General features: G+C 38.3%; 2 protein-coding genes across 10 annotated transcripts in view; both read right to left on the reverse strand.

Annotated features, from left to right (window-relative positions):
- Positions 1-1307, reverse strand: part of SNRPN (small nuclear ribonucleoprotein polypeptide N) — a 34277-nt gene extending 32970 nt beyond the window's left edge. For all 7 annotated transcript variants that reach the window (XR_013825750.1, XR_013825751.1, XR_013825752.1 and 4 more), the window contains exon 1: positions 1169-1307. Coding sequence is in view for 1 of the 7 variants with exons in the window: in XM_079910829.1 (XP_079766955.1) it covers positions 1169-1171 (3 nt within the window). In the remaining 6 variants the exon portion in view is untranslated. The remainder of the gene's footprint in view (positions 1-1168) is intronic.
- On the reverse strand, positions 1178-15001 carry SNURF (SNRPN upstream open reading frame). 3 transcript variants are annotated; one of them, XM_079910867.1, is made up of 4 exons: positions 14828-15001; positions 10138-10233; positions 6872-7000; positions 1178-1314 (listed from the first exon to the last, which is right to left on the reverse strand). In XM_079910867.1, the coding sequence occupies exons 1-3, from the start codon at positions 14839-14841 to the stop codon at positions 6892-6894; spliced, it is 219 nt and encodes a 72-aa protein (XP_079766993.1). In that variant the 5' UTR covers positions 14842-15001; the 3' UTR covers positions 1178-1314; positions 6872-6891. The 3 variants fall into 3 exon arrangements, 2 of the variants coding, with proteins under 2 accessions (XP_079766993.1, XP_079766992.1); XR_013825758.1 differs by having other exon boundaries at positions 1183-1314; positions 6836-7000; positions 14828-14978; XM_079910866.1 differs by lacking the exon at positions 1178-1314 and having other exon boundaries at positions 5944-7000; positions 14828-14982.
- Positions 15002-17867: the final 2866 nt, after the last annotated feature.

Genomic DNA, 17867 nt, shown 5'->3' on the forward strand with positions numbered 1-17867 from the left:
TATCATGCCTCCATTTCTTTTCTCCATACCTTTAAGATACTAGACCAAATTTGGACCCAGGACCATTTATACTCCCCTATGGAACGCTCTGCTTCTCAGAATCCCTCCCTATGCAGTCTTCCAGTACCCTAAATATATTTCCTCCCCAAGAGACTCCCAAACCCAGCTCTCCCTTCTAGTATTCCATCATTTTAATCCCTGTCCTTTCCCAAATTCTAATCCCAAGCTCCACCCTCATACAGAATACTTTACGCTGTTAGCTATTTCTTTTCCTCTAGACACCTAGCCAAATGGTGGGAAACTCCTATCTCCATCAAATCTTTGCAACTCCCATCGACCCACTGCAAATACGATGTATCATTTTTCAGTTCCCTTTTAAAGATCTCTGTCCTGGTTCCACCACACCCCACATCCCATATAATTCAGAACTTTGATCAGTGTTCCTCAAATTCTTTTTCTTTCATTTTTGTCCCACTAAGGCACCTTTTTAAAAGATTTTCATCCTAATTGCCCACTCCAATGAAACTTTAATATGCAGAAATACTGTATCTATTTACATACTGTGGCCCTTTTGAAGACCACAAACCACTGTCAAATCTAACATTCTTCCCATTCCTCAAAAACTAATTTTCAGTCCCTTTGGATATCTTTCCAGTTAAGAATATATGTTCTTGATTAGCTAAACTTAAACAGAAACACAAAATGGATTAGGATGCTGTATTTCTCTCTACAGACAGCCTTCCTTTGTACCAATCAAGCCTCAAAGCCCCAAACCCCTCCATTTTTCTTTCCCTGTTGATTCTGCCAAGGCCTTTCCCCTGGCTGTGGTTTTGCTGGACCCTCCATTTTTAAAGTAGTCTTGTTATCTATTGAAATCTGACCTCAGAGTCCCCCATCTGCAGGACGGTCCCTTACCACTGTAATTATGACCAAAAACTCTCTTTTGTATTTCCTCACAATGCAAGATTCCTCTTAAGATGTTTCCCAAACCATTATACCACTGTAACAGGACCACAGACATAGGTCTTCACCAGTTGTTATTCCATGAATGAACCGTCATCTCTATAGATTAATTCCATATTAAGAACCCCCAAACACCCCACACTCTGGAAATTATATTGGGCATTTACATTAGCTTCTCACCCCTCTGCCCTAATATACATCTTACCATGATTGCTGCTCCACCAAATCCAATGTCCACAGGCAAGTTTCAGGATCCTTAAGACCTAAGGGAAGGCTACAGATAAAGGTATGATGCACGTTCTCCTACAAACAATGCAAGCTGGGGCGGAAGCTTCGAATAGTAGATGGAGCCTGCAGAGGAAAGCATGATCTAGCTGCACTGCAATCTACCATGTTTTAAAACAGGTAGACAATTTTGCATGAAAAGCACTATAAAAGACATTCAAAAACATCCCCTCATACTCTCATACCCACCAAGTAAACACCAAATTTCACTATTCCATCACCTTAACTTCCACATTGTACACACCCAGAGTTAACAGGTGGTTAAATTTAATTTTACACAGAAATTTTTAAACGTTTCAAAAATAAGCTTCATTTTCCATTCCCAAAATGTATTATTTTCTCTTTCCATCCTTATTTAAGGTAGTGTTTCATTCTCTGGTCACAAATTAACACCAAGTCATCTCAACTTCAACATTTTGGTATCTTTAAGTTTCTCCATCTGAGTTAGTCCAAACTTTTGCTCCTTGGCTGAACTACCTAAATGTTTTCCAACTCAGTGTTCCCTTTCCCCAAGCCAAAGTCCCTTCAAAATAAGCTAGGAAATCTCCCTTCACCAAGAAGCTAATATATTATCATATACCTGCTTAAGATGTCCTTTGTTAAAAGGGGACATAAAACTACTAAATGTTTACACGGATATACGGTCAACTTTCTTAGTAATCAAAGAAACAGGCATTAGAACAATACTCTCATTTCCCCCCAATATACTTAAGAAAATGCTTTGAATAAGTATGAGAACCAAACCTAGCCAAAACTGGTAAAGGGTCTCAAACTGCTAATTATACTCATTTAAAAGGAAACACACAAATTGTTGTCTCCACTATGTCTCTATATTCAATAGAGAAAATTTCCAAACAGTAAACTGCTTAAGTACATTTAAAATCTATTTTAGGATGTGAAAATGAAATCATTTAAATAGTGGTTATGAACGATGGCAACATCAAAACAATAAAGTAAAAGAATGGTGAGGATACCATTATACATGTGGAAATATAACACTAGATTAGAAGAGATCATAATGATATAAAATAAATAATTCAGTAAGGATGGTAAAATGCAGAGGGGATGTTTCGCTATAATTACCAAAATCTGATGGCAGTTCAATACATTTTTATGAGAACTTGGGGGATATCCGGTTTTCTAATAAAATAAACTGATCATTACTCAGAATATCTCCCAAGCTTTGTTCTCCACATGTAAACCACCATGCATCCTTTGTGCAGCTTTTCCTGAAAGTCAATCCTCCCCCCAATAAATGTAGTTTCTAATCCAAATTCACATGAGAAGTTTAAGGCCTATAATTCAGATGTTCTGAATTCTGACAGGATTCTCTATAAAGCAGACGATAAATTCAGGAATACTTCGTATGTTTGAATTACTAGCAACTTCCACTTTTATGATAGCATATCTAAGATTTAAGATCTTCATCAACCTATGGAGACAGGAAGTAAATCAAGTGGTTATCTGAACTAGGGGTGGAAATGGGGAATGAATTAAATGGGCACGAGGGGATCTTACTTGGGTAATGGAAAATACTAAGAGTATATGTGGCAGTGACTGCAAAATTCTGTAAATTTACTAAAAAGCACTTGTTTATAACTGGATAAATTCTATGGTATAGGAACTATACACCAAGAAAGCTGTTTTTAAAAAGTAAACTGTCTGGACTTTCAAATAATGGTCAAAGTTCATAGTAAGATTACTTTTTACACGGCCATTGGTGCCCTCAAAGAAAAATAACACAGCTAAACGTTCAACAAGACACTACTACTGGAGCTCACTCCCTTACCAACAATGGAGACATGCAACCAGACAATGAGCCACAAGACAGTGATTATTAGGGAAAAAAAAAGATGTAGCTGGATGTAGCTTTTGAAAACTTCATTTAAAGGAAAGAAATGTAATCACAAAAAGCTTTCAGATGTAAAGATTAATATAATGGAAACTAGTATCAAATGTGCATTTAAGGTGGGAATTTGTAGTAACCTCTCCAGTAAAAGTTTAAAATTCAGAGACAGGGCTTTTACCTTCAAGTGCCAAACAGATTTTAGAGTTGAGATTTCCCAATCCGACCTGTTTCAAATGTTTTATCCCGCTTGGCCTTTCAGTAAACACATACGTCATCAGCCCTAGTTCATAGAGTTTAGCTATTAAGAGATCAACAAATGCAAACAAGATTTCCTGGTATACTGGATCAGAACAAAAAAGGAAGGCCAGTCAGGCATGTGTCTGTCCATCTAACCTGTTTGAGGTTCCAAACCCCTCCCATACCCACTATCTTGTTACCCAGTTATCAAGCATAAAAATGCATCTGGTGATTTGAGTCATGGACTAAAGAACTGGAGACCTCAGAACTGAGGATGTAATATGTATAAAATAATTTGCATAATAGGATATACATTTCACTCAGAATAGGGGTTGACTGACTAGGGAGGTTAGGAAAGGCTTCCCTTAATAAGAGGGACTTGAAATTTAGGAACACTTATCTCTCGTTCCTAAATTTAGCACACCATAATCATGAACCCTTGTAAGGGAAAGGAGATATATCACTTTGTAGAATGATCAAATGTATCTCCACAGTAGAGGAGAACAAAATGCTTTATGAGGAAGAAGACAAGAGCAGCAATATCACACTGCATTAAGGAATTAGCAGTTACGGTAAATCTCCTGATGAAAGTGCACATAAGCAAATAAATGGCCCAGAAAGCCTGACCAAAAATATCCTGGGATTCCTCAGAGGAGGAAGTTCTCAAACTTTTGAAAAGTGTGGAGTTTGAAATGATTAAACTACGTAAATATGTAAAGCTTCCTTAAATCAAAGGATATGATGGTCAGACTTGGCCAAGCAACATGTAAGAAATGAGAAGTCACAGAATAATGGTAATGTATTAGTGTTCATTCTATTGGTTAAATAACAGACCCTTCACAGAAAAAAAAAATGCAAAAAGTCTAACATGAGAAAACACAAATAAGTGGAAATTATTAATCCACAAAGCAATGCCATTTAAACCAGAGGAAAACAATGTTTCCCTTTTTGAAACTGTTTATTTATCAAAGGGAAAAAAAAAGACAACAAAGGTGGTACTGAGAAATTATCACTCTAGTAAGTATTCTTGATGGCAAATCAACACTGCTTATGATGCTGTTAGAAAGCAACATAACAAAACATTTAAGAATCATACTAGTATTTATACCCTAAGCCCAAAATTGGATCCTTACCCTAATAAATTAAAAGTACCAAATATATCTTAAAAATATAGCACTAATATTCATAACAGCATAGCAAACTAGGGAAAAAAAACACAGGTACAAATGAAAAGTAAATCATGAATGGACCATCATTTATTCATTACAAATGATAACTGTGAGGACTATGTAATAAAATGAAGGAACATTAATGATATACATTTAAGTGGAATAGTTTAAAAGCATGATTACAATTAACTACATTTTCAAAAGAAAAGCAAAAGGGCAAAATGAAAGAAAATTCAACCTCATGCTGCTGCGGTTGAAACATGGGTATTTAAAGTCTGTGGTTTACTTTCCCATTTTTCTTGGCTATCACTCACATGATTTAGATTTTTATAATGAAAAAGAAAACATATCAATTGTTAAAATGCCTTTACCCATTTACATGTATAGTAGACTTTAGCACTAGTCTTAGACCTGACCCTTATCCCAGAAATTCATCTGGTTCTCTACCGTGGAATATTTACTTCATATACTCTCCTTCTACAACCCCTTTCCCTTCACCACACTGTATATTATCACCACTTCCCTACTGGCCCCATCTTAGTGTTTTCATCTTTGAAAGTGGTTCTCTAAGAGAGATTAGCCAACTTTTTCTTTTAAAGGGAAAGATAATAAATATTGTAGGCTTTGCCTGCCATTCAATGTGTCACAAATACTCCCATCTGCCACTGTACTGCCAATAACAGCCACAGGCCATACGTAAATAAATAGACATGGCTGTGTGTCAATAAATTTACAAAAACAGGCAATAAATGGGCCAGATACTTTACCAACTCCTGCTCTATAACAATCCTAGTACCTAGTACTGTTTAGATGAAACGAGCACTTGAAACTCAGAAAACTGGATGGTCCTACTTACAGATAATGTATAATTTAAATAATACTTTACTCAGGGACTTACAAGAGTATGTAAACTGCACTGAGAAGCCAAAAAATTCTTGGTTAAAAATAGTCAATTATGCACACTTACTTATTTAAAAACGCCCTTACTCTGGGGAACAGCTGAGGACAATGATCAGATTCTACCCGCCCCCCGAAATCAATTCCACTGTCTTGCAATGAAATCCAATCAATTACTGCCGAATGCTGGGTAAAGGATTCAGCTGGGGAGGATTTTCGCTTTGCTTTAAAATTTGAAATGATGGCCATAAACAGGCCTAATTAATTTGAGTTGAGGGGTTATATTTCAAAATAGAAATAAAGAAAATCTAGAAGAAAACTCATCTATAAACCCCTTTCCTCTAGTAGTTTCTAAAAAGTATATATTAAACCCTTTGGATTGAGATCTTAATTTTTTAAAAGTCGGAAAGGAAAAATAAAGTATTAAATCAAAATTAATAGCGTTTTCCTAAAAATCTAAGCAACCAACACAAGACACACTGTAAATAAACCTACGTAACATTGAAAAATCATAGATTAATAGCTTTATTACATTGTCAGCTGATTTAAACACACTGGTAAAAAAAGGTAAGAAAAAGATAAAACAAAAAAATTAGTAAATAAGCATGGGAAATACTTAGCTTCTCATTTGCTAATGGATGTGATATGTATTTATAATTCTATAGAAACAAATTATATATAATTAACATAAACAATGAAGATGAAAGTGTAACTGGCACTATATTTTTTCATGACAACAGACTAATGTAATAATTCATAATACAATTCAGAAAATGTACCTTAATTTCAAATTCCTTGACTCAATTTATTTTTACATCTGCATATCCAAGGAAATGATCCTATCTAAAGTTTTATGCAAAGCAATTCACTGAAGCTTTATTTCAAACTACCAGCAGAAAAAAAATGAAGTCTCTCATAAAAAGAAATTATAAAACATATTAGCAGGATATTCAGCAGCTATTTATAATGAAATATTTTTCATATGTTACGGTGAAAATCAGTACAAGTTAAATATGAATAAAAAAACTACCTAGGGCTTCCCTGGTGGCGCAGTGGTTGAGAGTCCACCTGCCGATGCAGGGGACATGGGTTCGTGCCCCGGTCCGGGAAGATCCCACACGCCACAGAGCAGCTAGGCCCGTGAGCCATGGCCGCTGAGAGGCCCATGTACCACAAAAAAAAAAAAAAAAAAAAAAAGAACTACCTAAAAAAGCAAGGACTATACAATGTCTGAAAAGTAATACATGACAAGCATCAGGGTAAAAGCATTAAGACCCTGCTTTTACTTTTTTAAACTTTCTGCTATGTGTTTATTTGTATGAAGCCTTTAAGAAAAAAAACTTCTTTGGACATAACCCAAATAATTAAATGACCTCCAAACACCCTACTCTTTAATTAGTTCTTTATTCTTGATCATGACTGCATCAGCTCTAACCTGTTTTATTTTGTTTTCTCTCTTGGAATCAGCTACCTGGGTGTTCCAATACTTCTTTAACCACCTCTTGGTGTCTCAGCTAAGAATGCCTGTCTCAGTTCCGCCTGGAAATCCACCACAGGTACTTGCTGCTGCTGCTGAGATCGCCTTGGATACAGGTGACACCTATGACAAGAACACAATACACATAAATGAAAAGACATTTTCCTATATAGATAACAATGTGAAAGAAAACACAGAGACCCTTACATTTAAGGAGATCCTCATTTAGGGTCAGAGCATGCCATTACCTTATGAAGAAAGTATAAAACTGGAGACTCCACACAGAGTTACTGGGACTGAGGGATACTTACCCTCTTGGGGGATACTAGCAAGGAACTTAAAAAAAAAAAAAAAAGCTCTTTTTGTTTAAAATGCCCTGTGAAAAGTACCATCAGTATAATATCCATTACTTACTTTCCAATCTGGAAACAATTCTTTAACCCCCAAGGAGGGAGGTGGGCATTTGTTAAGGCATTTCCAGTGAGACATTAAGGCTGTCATTCATGCTGACAAGTCATTACCTGAAACAAAGAACTTTCAGGGCCCAGGCTATTTAAGCTCTTAAACTATGTAAACAACCATCTGTTAGTCATCAGAGAATTCTGGAAAAAAACGCTCAATATATTCCTACCTATCAGTCATCTAGCTGTGAATCTGATCCTGAGGATAAGAGATGCAGGAGGTTACAGAGTTGCTGGCTAATAATACAAGCACGGAAAAAAAAAAAAAAATCACCAGCCAATTCTGCCCTTGTTGATAAGTATATATATATGAAAATATTCAACAGCAGATGGATTTGAAAATGGGACTGTGCTAAAAGGTTTTCCGCAATTTTCTGTAGTTTTTAAATAACATTTTTAACATAAAGAATTAGGCTGGAGGTAACCTCTAATCCTTTGAGTTTAACAAGTGATAGCAGTATCTTTGTTATTCATGGTGGGCCTCTGGGATCACACCAAAGTTAATGCTAACTAGATGACTCAGGATTAAAGCTGGGCTTAGAGAATATCAATACTGCTTACCTGTTCCTATAATCCACTCACAAAGTGGATAAAGGTGGCTGGGGAAATTACACTATTTTCCTAACTCAAAACTCCCCTCAGCTTCTTCCCGTAGTGCAGCACCCTCTAGTATTTTTACATAATATACATAACAGACATCAGGAAAATGAAGTTATTTCTTCTTCAAAAGCAACAAAATATTTCCATAGATATTGACAAACTAATGACACCTAAAGCAGTCTTTTACAAGATTAGGATATGATAATCTGTTATACTGGTCCACATTGATGCTGCACTGGATAAAGGCTCTAATAAAATATAACAAATATGATAGAACCTTCACCCACTAACAAAGATCCTCCCCCAAGAAATCCCCTCCACCCATACCTCCACCAATCTCTAAACTACCTCAAGATATTTCTAGAGACTCTGGGGAGGAAAAAATGGCACTTTTAAAAACTCTGAAGTTACAAGAGACTGAAGGGGAAAAATTACATTACTATATAAAAGAAAATAGGCAAATGCCTATTATAAAGGACAAACTATAAACTATTCACTCTTAAATATTCCTTTTCAAAGTAATTTCCAAAACGAAAATGTAACAAAGGAAAGAATAATGAACTATGAAGAATAAGTAAAATAAACATGGGAAAATGGAGAAATCTTTCGCCTCACCGATAGTTTTAAACGTGCAAATATACTGAAGTTTTTCCACATACAAAATGAACAAATAACAAAAATAAGACGCAAAATGTTATCTACTTTTTACAACAATTTCTGTAAAAAGCTTTACATTTGAAGTGAAATAAAATACAAATAAATATTAATAACTACAGCTGACCCTTGAACATGGGTTTGAATTGCGTGGGTCTACTTATATGTTGAGTTTTTTTCCAATAAATATATTGGAAAAGTTTTTGGAGATTTGTGACAATTTGAAAAAACTTGCAGACAAACCACAGAGGATAAAAATATCGAAAAAAGAAAACGTTAGGTATGTCATGAATGCATAAAATATATGTAGGTATACATTTAACGTAAAAATATGTGTTAATCAACTGTTTATGTTATCAGTAAGGCTTTTGGTCAACAGCAGGCGATTAGCAGTTAAATTCGGGGGAACTCAAAAGATATATGGGGATTTTTGCCTATGTGGGGGGTTGTGCCCCAACTCCCTTGTTATTCAAGGGACAACTGCAATATTAATTTTCAGATTGACTGCTCTTACCTTCATTGTAATAACTAAGAAAAGCAAGCAACCTAAATATCCATCAGTAAGCTAATGATAAATGTAACTATGTTATTACAACACCCATACTCTGCAATTTGTAAAATAAGGTAGATTTATATGCACTGACATGGAAAGATCCCCAAGGCACATTGTTACAGAATAAATCTCATGTATGTAAACAAACAAATCACAAAGATGCCTCCCCTCACCCCATGTGTGTACGCATGAATGCATAAGAAAAAGTTTGAAACAATAGAGATCGAAGTACCTGAGGATTATATCTGGAGAGAGAAGAGGAATGGAGTAGTGGTATACTGAAGGAGGCACTCACTTTTTATCTCAAAATTATGTGCTTTAAGAAGAAATTATATTCATATATTACTAATATTTATAATTTTGAAAAATAACAGCTTTAGGAAAGAAAAATGATGTTACCCACAGATACTGTCAAGATTTGTGGTAATGACAAAATGCACGTAACTGTAGACTCAATATATACCATGTCATTAGAAATGTTAATATATTTTTAATTGAAATGTCCCTTCTAGAAATACGTATGCATATCCTAAATAAATGAAGGGAAAAAATGTATACAAGTTTTTAACTGGGTAAATGTACTAACTAAAAATAAAATTCTAAATATTGCAGAGCAAGCATAAATACATAAATTAACATCTCTTCAAAGCACAGAACATTTTGCAAGCACAGAAAAAGTGACTTAGTAACAATATAAATACAGCAGAAATAATTTTAATATAAATATGTTGAAGGATGTAGAATTTTATCAAGATACCACTCACCCACACATATATGGAAAAAAGGGAAATACTTATTACTAAAATTTTAACAAAAGTTGAGTTAAGTTAGGATGGCATGGTTAAGGATGATTTAACTGCTTTTTTGCTATATCGATATAACATGCACAAGCTTCTTTCATTAATTAAATTCATTTCAAGCCCCTGATCACAGGATACTTTGTTCCAATTTGAAAATGCCCTAAATTGGTTCTCAACGCTGACTGTACTCACTCCTGGTTGCTCAGTGAGGCTGTTCTTCTCCGTTTGACTTGGACTTCTACCTCTGGTACGTGCTGTTCTGTGGTCCGTCTCAGGTGTAAACGGTCCCTGAAGCAGAAAGAGGATTTGTTTTATCCACTTCATCAATTTTTGAAATAACCATTTCTTTAAAGGTTATAGGGACTTCCCTGGTGGTCCAGTGGTTAAGAATTTGCCTTCCAATGCAGGGGACATGGGTTCAATCCCTGGTCGGGGAACTAAGATCCCACATGCCACAGGGCAACTAAGCCCGTTCACCACAACTACTGAGCCCACGCCACAACTAGAGAGCCTGCGCACTGTGACAAAAGACGCCGCATGCCGCAATGAAGATCCCATGTGCCACAACTAAGACCCAAGGCAGCCAAATAAATAAGTAAATAAAGATTATATTTAGAACTACATTTAGTATGATGGAGTTTTTAAACTCCATCTAATTAACCTAATTAAATCTAATTAAAACATGGTAGAGTGATGTATGTCAATTATATCTCAGTAAAACTGAAAAGAAAAAAAAGTAAAATTGAAATCTTAGAATATCTTTATCCACCAATAGTCAAAATCTATCCTAAAACCACTTTCTCCCTTTAGCATCCCTTTGACGTCAGAAAACTTGGGAGAAAAACTATCTAAAAATTAAGCAAAATTGTGTATTCCTACATATATTCACACATACAGATATAAAACTATACACTTACAGAGATACATTTATATACAGGCATACTACCCATACCTACATATCCCTGAAAAATAACGTTGATTCTAAAAATGGTTTGAAAAATATTTTACTATGATAGATCATTTTGTATAGTGGAATAAAGAATAAAATTTAAATTTTAAAATGTCTAAGCAACCTCTTGTGCAAATGCTTCTTAGGATTTGCAAAATAAGAAATTTTAAAACTGTATAAAAAAAAGAAACAGCCACTGACATTATAATCTTCAGAACAGCGCACAAAATGTCTGCTCAAAGGATCTGAACATGAAATCTACTTGGGTCAACCAGATTAGAAACTACAGGAACCACTCACGAAATTGAAATTCTAAAATGTCAAATCAGAAAGGAGAGAAAGGCATTTTACACAAGTCATGCAATGTAATATATCAAAGGCAGAATTCAAAGGACACATACCAAAAGATAATTCCCTAAACCTGTGCTTTTAGAATTCATGTTTAGATTATGCAAAGTAACCAAAATAGCTTACCAATAACCCCAAATTGTTTTCTTGCTTCAAAAACGTCAATGTTCTAATCAGGCAGTAGAAAAGACCATTTTTTAAGAAATCACATATCAGATTTTTAAATGGTAAAAGTACTGAATATACTTTGCTAATCTCCTTGACCTTTGATTAGGCAATGTGACAACACCTAAAGTACCTAATGAGAAAGAAATCCATAAATAGGATTTCATCAAAAATGAACATTTCAGAAAACCAGCACTTAAGGAAATAAAATGTTATATGTACATAATGTTAATTTTTTGCTCCAAAATCACTTTCATTAAAAAAATACTAATCTGAAAATGCACTGAAGAAAATGTGATGAGATCACACAATATTTTTCCTAACGGCCTAATATTCTATCAAATATTTAGGATGCCTTACACCTCTCCCCTCAAAAAAAACTCAATTATAAACTCAACGACTAGGACCTCAAGAATGAGAAATAAAAAAACACAAAGATAATGTGAGGTAATCCCAGTCTGTGATCTTCCAACAAACATAAGACGATCAGTGCCTCCAAAACAAACGCTATAGAATCATCAAGAATTCTGAGCCACCCAGCATTCAGGAACCAGAAAATAAACTTCTCTGCCAAACCTTTACTAGTGAAGGATGCGGCCTTAACCATCAACAACCCTTGCTCAACGTACCTTGCTTTAGAAAACAACACACAGTCCTTCGACTAAGTGTCCTTGCTCTAAACTTCAGAAAGCGTTCACACTCCCTCCCCATTCTCAAAAAGCCGTGGTACTATACCAAATATTCACAAGGCAGGAGAGAGACCTTCAAACTTCACCTCTTTCCACAGGGTCCGCCATATTGAAGTCCTGAGCCCGAGGGCATGACTACAAAATGGCGGACCAGGAATGATGCACACTCATCTTGCAAAGGGCCAAATGATCAGAAGTTCATATTTGAAGCACTATCTTCCTACAAGCAGAAAAAAGTAGGTGCAAATCATATAAGTATCGCAAAATACCAGACTCCTGCTATTTTTCAAACTACTGGAAAATAATTCCAGAACAAAGCTTCCCAGGCTTCTGAATTTGTATTTTCCTTAATTACATTCTAACTCAGCACACAACCAGGCATACTGTTTATGATGCACGAGGAAAAAAAGAAAAAAGGCAAGCACATCAAAATCCTGCAAAGAAAGTCCTTAAAAATATCCCCCCAAAAGTCAAAGTAGTGGAATACATAATACAGGAATAGTTACTTTGTTAATTATCCTTTCTCAGCAAATATTCACAGCAGCTCCAACTTCAAAAATGATGGAACGAAACCATTAATTTAAAAATTCGATTAAGGGCAAGAATTCACTAATCCCACATACACCCACATTCTACTTTTCTCTCTCCAGTTCTCCTTGAGCAAGCACAACTCAGCCCTCAGTTCCTAGGAGCTCTGGAGGAGCTGCGACCCCCTGATTTAAGGAAAGTATCTATAAAGATGACATCACCAATGGAATATCCAGCGATTAAGAAATACGACAGACACTTAAAAGAGATGCAGTTGTGGAATCATATAACCTGGAAAGTTGAAATCAGAAGTTATAGGAACGGGAATTGTCTAAAGGGATACTGAAGCCACCTGAATGTGGCGAACAATTAAGACTGTTCACAATACAACCTAGGGAGAATCTACAAAAATGGAAAAGCTCCTGCACCGGTGATGGAGGCTGTCTTAAGTAGCACAGTAAATCCCGGAATGCCCTCACCTCTCTTGGCCTCCAGGCCCTTAAGCGTAACAGAAAACCCGGGGCACAGTGCGGCTGCCCTGCCATTCCAGGCAGGCAAAGAATGTACAAATTGCCCCCTGTATAAATCTCTGATCTCCCCACCTTCCCCACTCCACTGCGGCACTGCAAGGAAATGGTGGAACGCCAGGCAGTGGCTGAGCAAACCTGTCTCCTTCCTCCCCTCCCCCTACCCCCACTGCAGCACAGTAGGGAAGAAAACAGGGATTGGGTACACAGGTGAAGGAGGTGGCTGGCCACCCCACACAGCAAAGACTGCGCAAACCCCTTCCCCCGAAGCATGCCCCACCGCAGGGGGGAAGTGGTGTCGTCGCTGCTGCGCCTGCGCACCCTAAACCCACACCTTCCCTACTGCGGCATTAGGACGCGGCAGCCGCCCACCCAGGCCCGCCTCCTCTACCTAGCACGTCGCTTTGCAGAGGGTGCGGCTGACACCCCTGCCAGGCAGAAGTGGCACAGCTGACCCTCCCACACTGCGGCACTGGGGGGAGGGGCAGCACCCCCCCCCCCACACACACACCCCTCGCGCCTGCGCAGACCCATACAGCTGCGGCAGCAGCCATCTTCGCAGAGCTGCACAATGGCAGTTACGCGACAGCGATCCCCGCGCACTCCCGGGCTGGCCTTAGAAATTCTCATTCCAAACGCAGGGAAAACCTACGCGAACGAGAGACACCCCTACATGTCACATCCCAGAACCTGGCAGGTCCCCCGCAAGATGCACTAAACAGGCTGTGGACATCATATCCCTCATCTTACACCAAACCCACAAATGTGAGAAAAATAAAGGACTTAAGTATATAAGGACCGGACATTTCTGCAGCCACCCCTTCAGCTGAGGCGCAGGGTAGGAGTTTCGCCACAGTATTCAAATTCTAAGAGCACCACTAGTCACAGAAAATTGAACGTTTTCTTTTCTTCAAACGAATGGCCTCCTCCAACTGCCCGCCCCCGCCCCTCCCCCTCAACCCCCTCTACCACTGCCCAGAGAGCGACTCCGCGAGACCCCCAGCCCTGTCACGGCCCCACCGCCACCCTGCGGCCCCCATCATCGCTGTCACCCCGCCGTCCCCACACCGTGGCAACACAGGCCACCCCGCCACACTCCTGCCGCCCCCTCCAATCACCCTCGCCACAGGCGCCGCGGTCACCCCGCCGCGCCCTCCAATCATCCCCGCCACAGCCACTGCGGACACCCCGCCACCTCCTTCATATCAGTGCCACGGGAACCACCCCAACCACCCCCTCCCACTACTGCCACACACCAGTGCCTCCGCGGACACAGCACCTGCTGCTCCCTGGCCAGTACTGCAGCCCCACTGACCCCACCCTTTGTACCCTCCCCCACTTAACACACCACAGTGGCCACCGCGATGTACCCTCGCCACCCGCGGTCACGGCCTTGGACCTCAAGGACAAAGGGCCACCCTAGAGAGGGTCTGAGGGGACGCGACAGGATGGTGCAGACGCGCCAAGACCTGACAAGACGCGGACAGAATACCCCCGAGGAGGGCCAGCCCAGCCCCAAGCCTCCAGAAGGTGCCCTATCCGGCCTCCGGACAAAGAACTTGAGGGCCCAGATCCCCAGTAAATACTGAAATATTTCTAGTTCTGGAAGCCTGGGATATCACGCAAACAAAAATGTTTCCCATGCTGCCTCTGAGGGAAGACACCACACGGCTGACCTGGCCCGCTCCATCGCGCCGCTGGCCGCTCCTCAGAACACACCGTTAGGCATCTCCGGCAGCAGCTCCACTCTACGCGGCCTTTGCCGGGGCGGCACCAAGAAATACGCCGGCTTTGCCTGCGCGTGCGCGGCAACCCCCTCACCACCGGGCCTTGGGCACGCATGCGCGTCTGTTTGCCGCAGTAGCGGTGCCGCAGCCCTGCAGGTGCCCCGGCGCCCTACCTGACAGGAAGAACTGGGGGATGGTATCTTCCGGACCCCAGGTGATCAAAGCACGGGGGCCTTAGGGGTGGGGGGAATCCAGGAGCCACCACCAGCCTGCAGTTAATGGCTCTCAGAGTCGCACTAAATGTTACAGTGGTACTTCCACCCAGGGGAGTGGGAATTGAGTATTTATTTTTTGTGAACTTTATAAAGTCCGTACCTTTTTCAGATTTCCTTAGGTTTTTCCCCAGTGTCCTTTTCCTGTTGAAAGGTAACATAAATATTATGTTCAGTAGTCATGTTTCTTTAAAACTCCTCTTGGTTGTGACGGTTTAGATTTTTTTTGGTTTTGTTTTTTAACTTTCACCATGTTTATATTTTTACAGTGATTAATTACTTTCACAATTAAAAATTATTAAGGTAAAACAAAATTAAACTTCACTCTAAGATCTAATGTACTTGACTGTCAGTTTCCTGACTCTTCTTCACCCTTTTCTAGCCTGCTTTTTCTGAAACGTCTGACTACTCTACTAATTTCTTGACTGCTCTACAGTATTCAGAAGCTGCCTTTGGATGCCGGGGAAGCCATGATAGGATCCCTGACCTTACAGACGATCTAGAGACAGCAGCCATTTTGGCTCACTCATTTATTGAAAGCGGATATTTTAAATCAGTTTATAGGCCTGGTGAGCATATCCTGCAATTTGGTAATGAATATACAGAAAAGGAGACTTCCCAGCAAGCTATAAGGACTGTGCAGCTAGAACCTGATGTCTCCCAACCATTCCTTTTTGTAAAAAAAAAAAAAGTCGAGACATCCCAGTTCAAACACTCAAAGATATGAGCTTAAAGAACATAAAATCTGGACTAAAACTATTCTGTATACAACTGAAGCTGAAGTCTGCAAAAACCGATCTGAACTACATTACACCGTATTCAAAAATTAACTCAAAATGGATCAAAGACTTAAATGTAAGAGTAAAATGTTAATCTCTTAGAGGAAACATAAATGTAAATTTGTGACCTCGACTTAAGCAATGCTTTCTTAGATATGACATCAAATTTACAAGCAACCACACAAAAAAAAAGATAAATTGGACTTCATCCCAAGTACATTAAAGTTTTTGCTTCAAAGATCACTATTAAGAAAATGAAAAGACAACCAGCATAATAGTAAAATATTTGCAAATCATATACTAGCTGATAAAAGAAGACTTACAATTCAACACTAAAAAGACAAAACAAAATTTTAATGGGCAAAGGATTTGAATTGGATAATTCACCCAAAACTGGCAAACAAATGGCCAATCAGCACATGAAAAGATGCTCAGCATCATCAGTCTTTAGCGAAATGCAAATGAATAGCTCCTTGAGATACTACTTCACACTCACTAGGAGGGCTATAATCAAGAAGACAATAACACATGTTAAGGAGGATGTGGAGAAATTGGAACCTTCTAACACTGCTCATAGGAATGTAAAGTAGTGTAGTTCAGGAAAAGAGTTTGGGAGTACCTAAAAATTTAACCATAAAGTTACCCTATGACCCCCCACAGTTCTACTCCTAAGTATATAACCCAAAATAAATGCATACATCTGTGCAAAAACTTGTAAATGAATTTTCATAGCAACCATGCTATAACAGTCAAAAGTGGAAACAACCGAAATGTCTATCAACTGATGAATGGATAAACAAAATATGTGGTATGGCATAAATGTACAATGGAATAGCGTTTGTCCATTAAAAGGAATGAAGTATTGATTCACGCTACAAAATGGATGAACCCTGAATATGCTAAGTGAAAGGCCATATTTTTTATGAGCCCATTAAATGAATTGTTCAAAATAGGCAAATCCATAGAGTCAGAAAGCTGATTAGCGATTGTCAGGAAATGCGAGAAGGGCAAATGGAGATTGACTGCTAATGGTTACAATGTTTCTTTACAGAATGATGAAATGTTCTGGAATTAGATAGTAGGGATGGTTGTAAAACATTGGGAATATATTAAAAAGCACTGAATTGTGCATTTTTTAAAAAGTAGGTTTTCTGGTATGTGCATTATAAATCTTTTTTTTTTTTAATCCCAATTGAGGGACATTCTACAAAATACCTGACTAGTAATCCCCATAACTGTCAAGGGCATCAAAAACAAAGGCTGAGAAACTTTCTGAGTCTTGTCACAACCAAGAGCCTTGAGACAGAAGTACTAAATGTATTATCCTGAATGAGATCCTGGACATTATGGAGAAACTGAGGACATGAATAAAGTATGAACTTCTGTTAATAATAATGTACCAATATTGGTTCATTATTGTAACAAATGTACGATACTAATGTAAGAAAGACATTGATAATAGGGGAATATATGTATGAGGTACAGGGGAACTCTCTGTACTACCTTCAAAATAATTATGTAAATATAAAACTACTCTGAAATTAACGTTGATTAAGGTAATAAAACTGATCAGAAAATGATATACAAAAATATCCTAACATGGCCGCCTATAAAGGAGAAGAAGGCGCACAGACAAGAGTAGAAGGGAGACATCCCACTGAAAAATTCTGTAATTCTAATTTAAAAGATTTTTTCCTGTAATTCAAATTTATGAACTGTATGAAATAAAAAGTAAAGGGTACAGAAAAAAGTTGTTCAAGGAAACTTGTCTGGCAAAAAACACAATAAACAAAGTTAAAAGAAAAAAAGACAAGAGAACTCATTTGCTATATACTTAGATAATGAATTAATTATCTACCCACTACATTAAGAACTTATAGAAATCAATAAGGAAAAGAGAACCTCAAAGAAAAAAAGTGCAAGGATGCCCAGTCATTA

The sequence above is a fragment of the Stenella coeruleoalba genome (assembly GCF_951394435.1).
Source record: "Stenella coeruleoalba genome assembly, chromosome: 2".
Classification (NCBI taxonomy): Eukaryota; Metazoa; Chordata; class Mammalia; order Artiodactyla; family Delphinidae; genus Stenella; species Stenella coeruleoalba.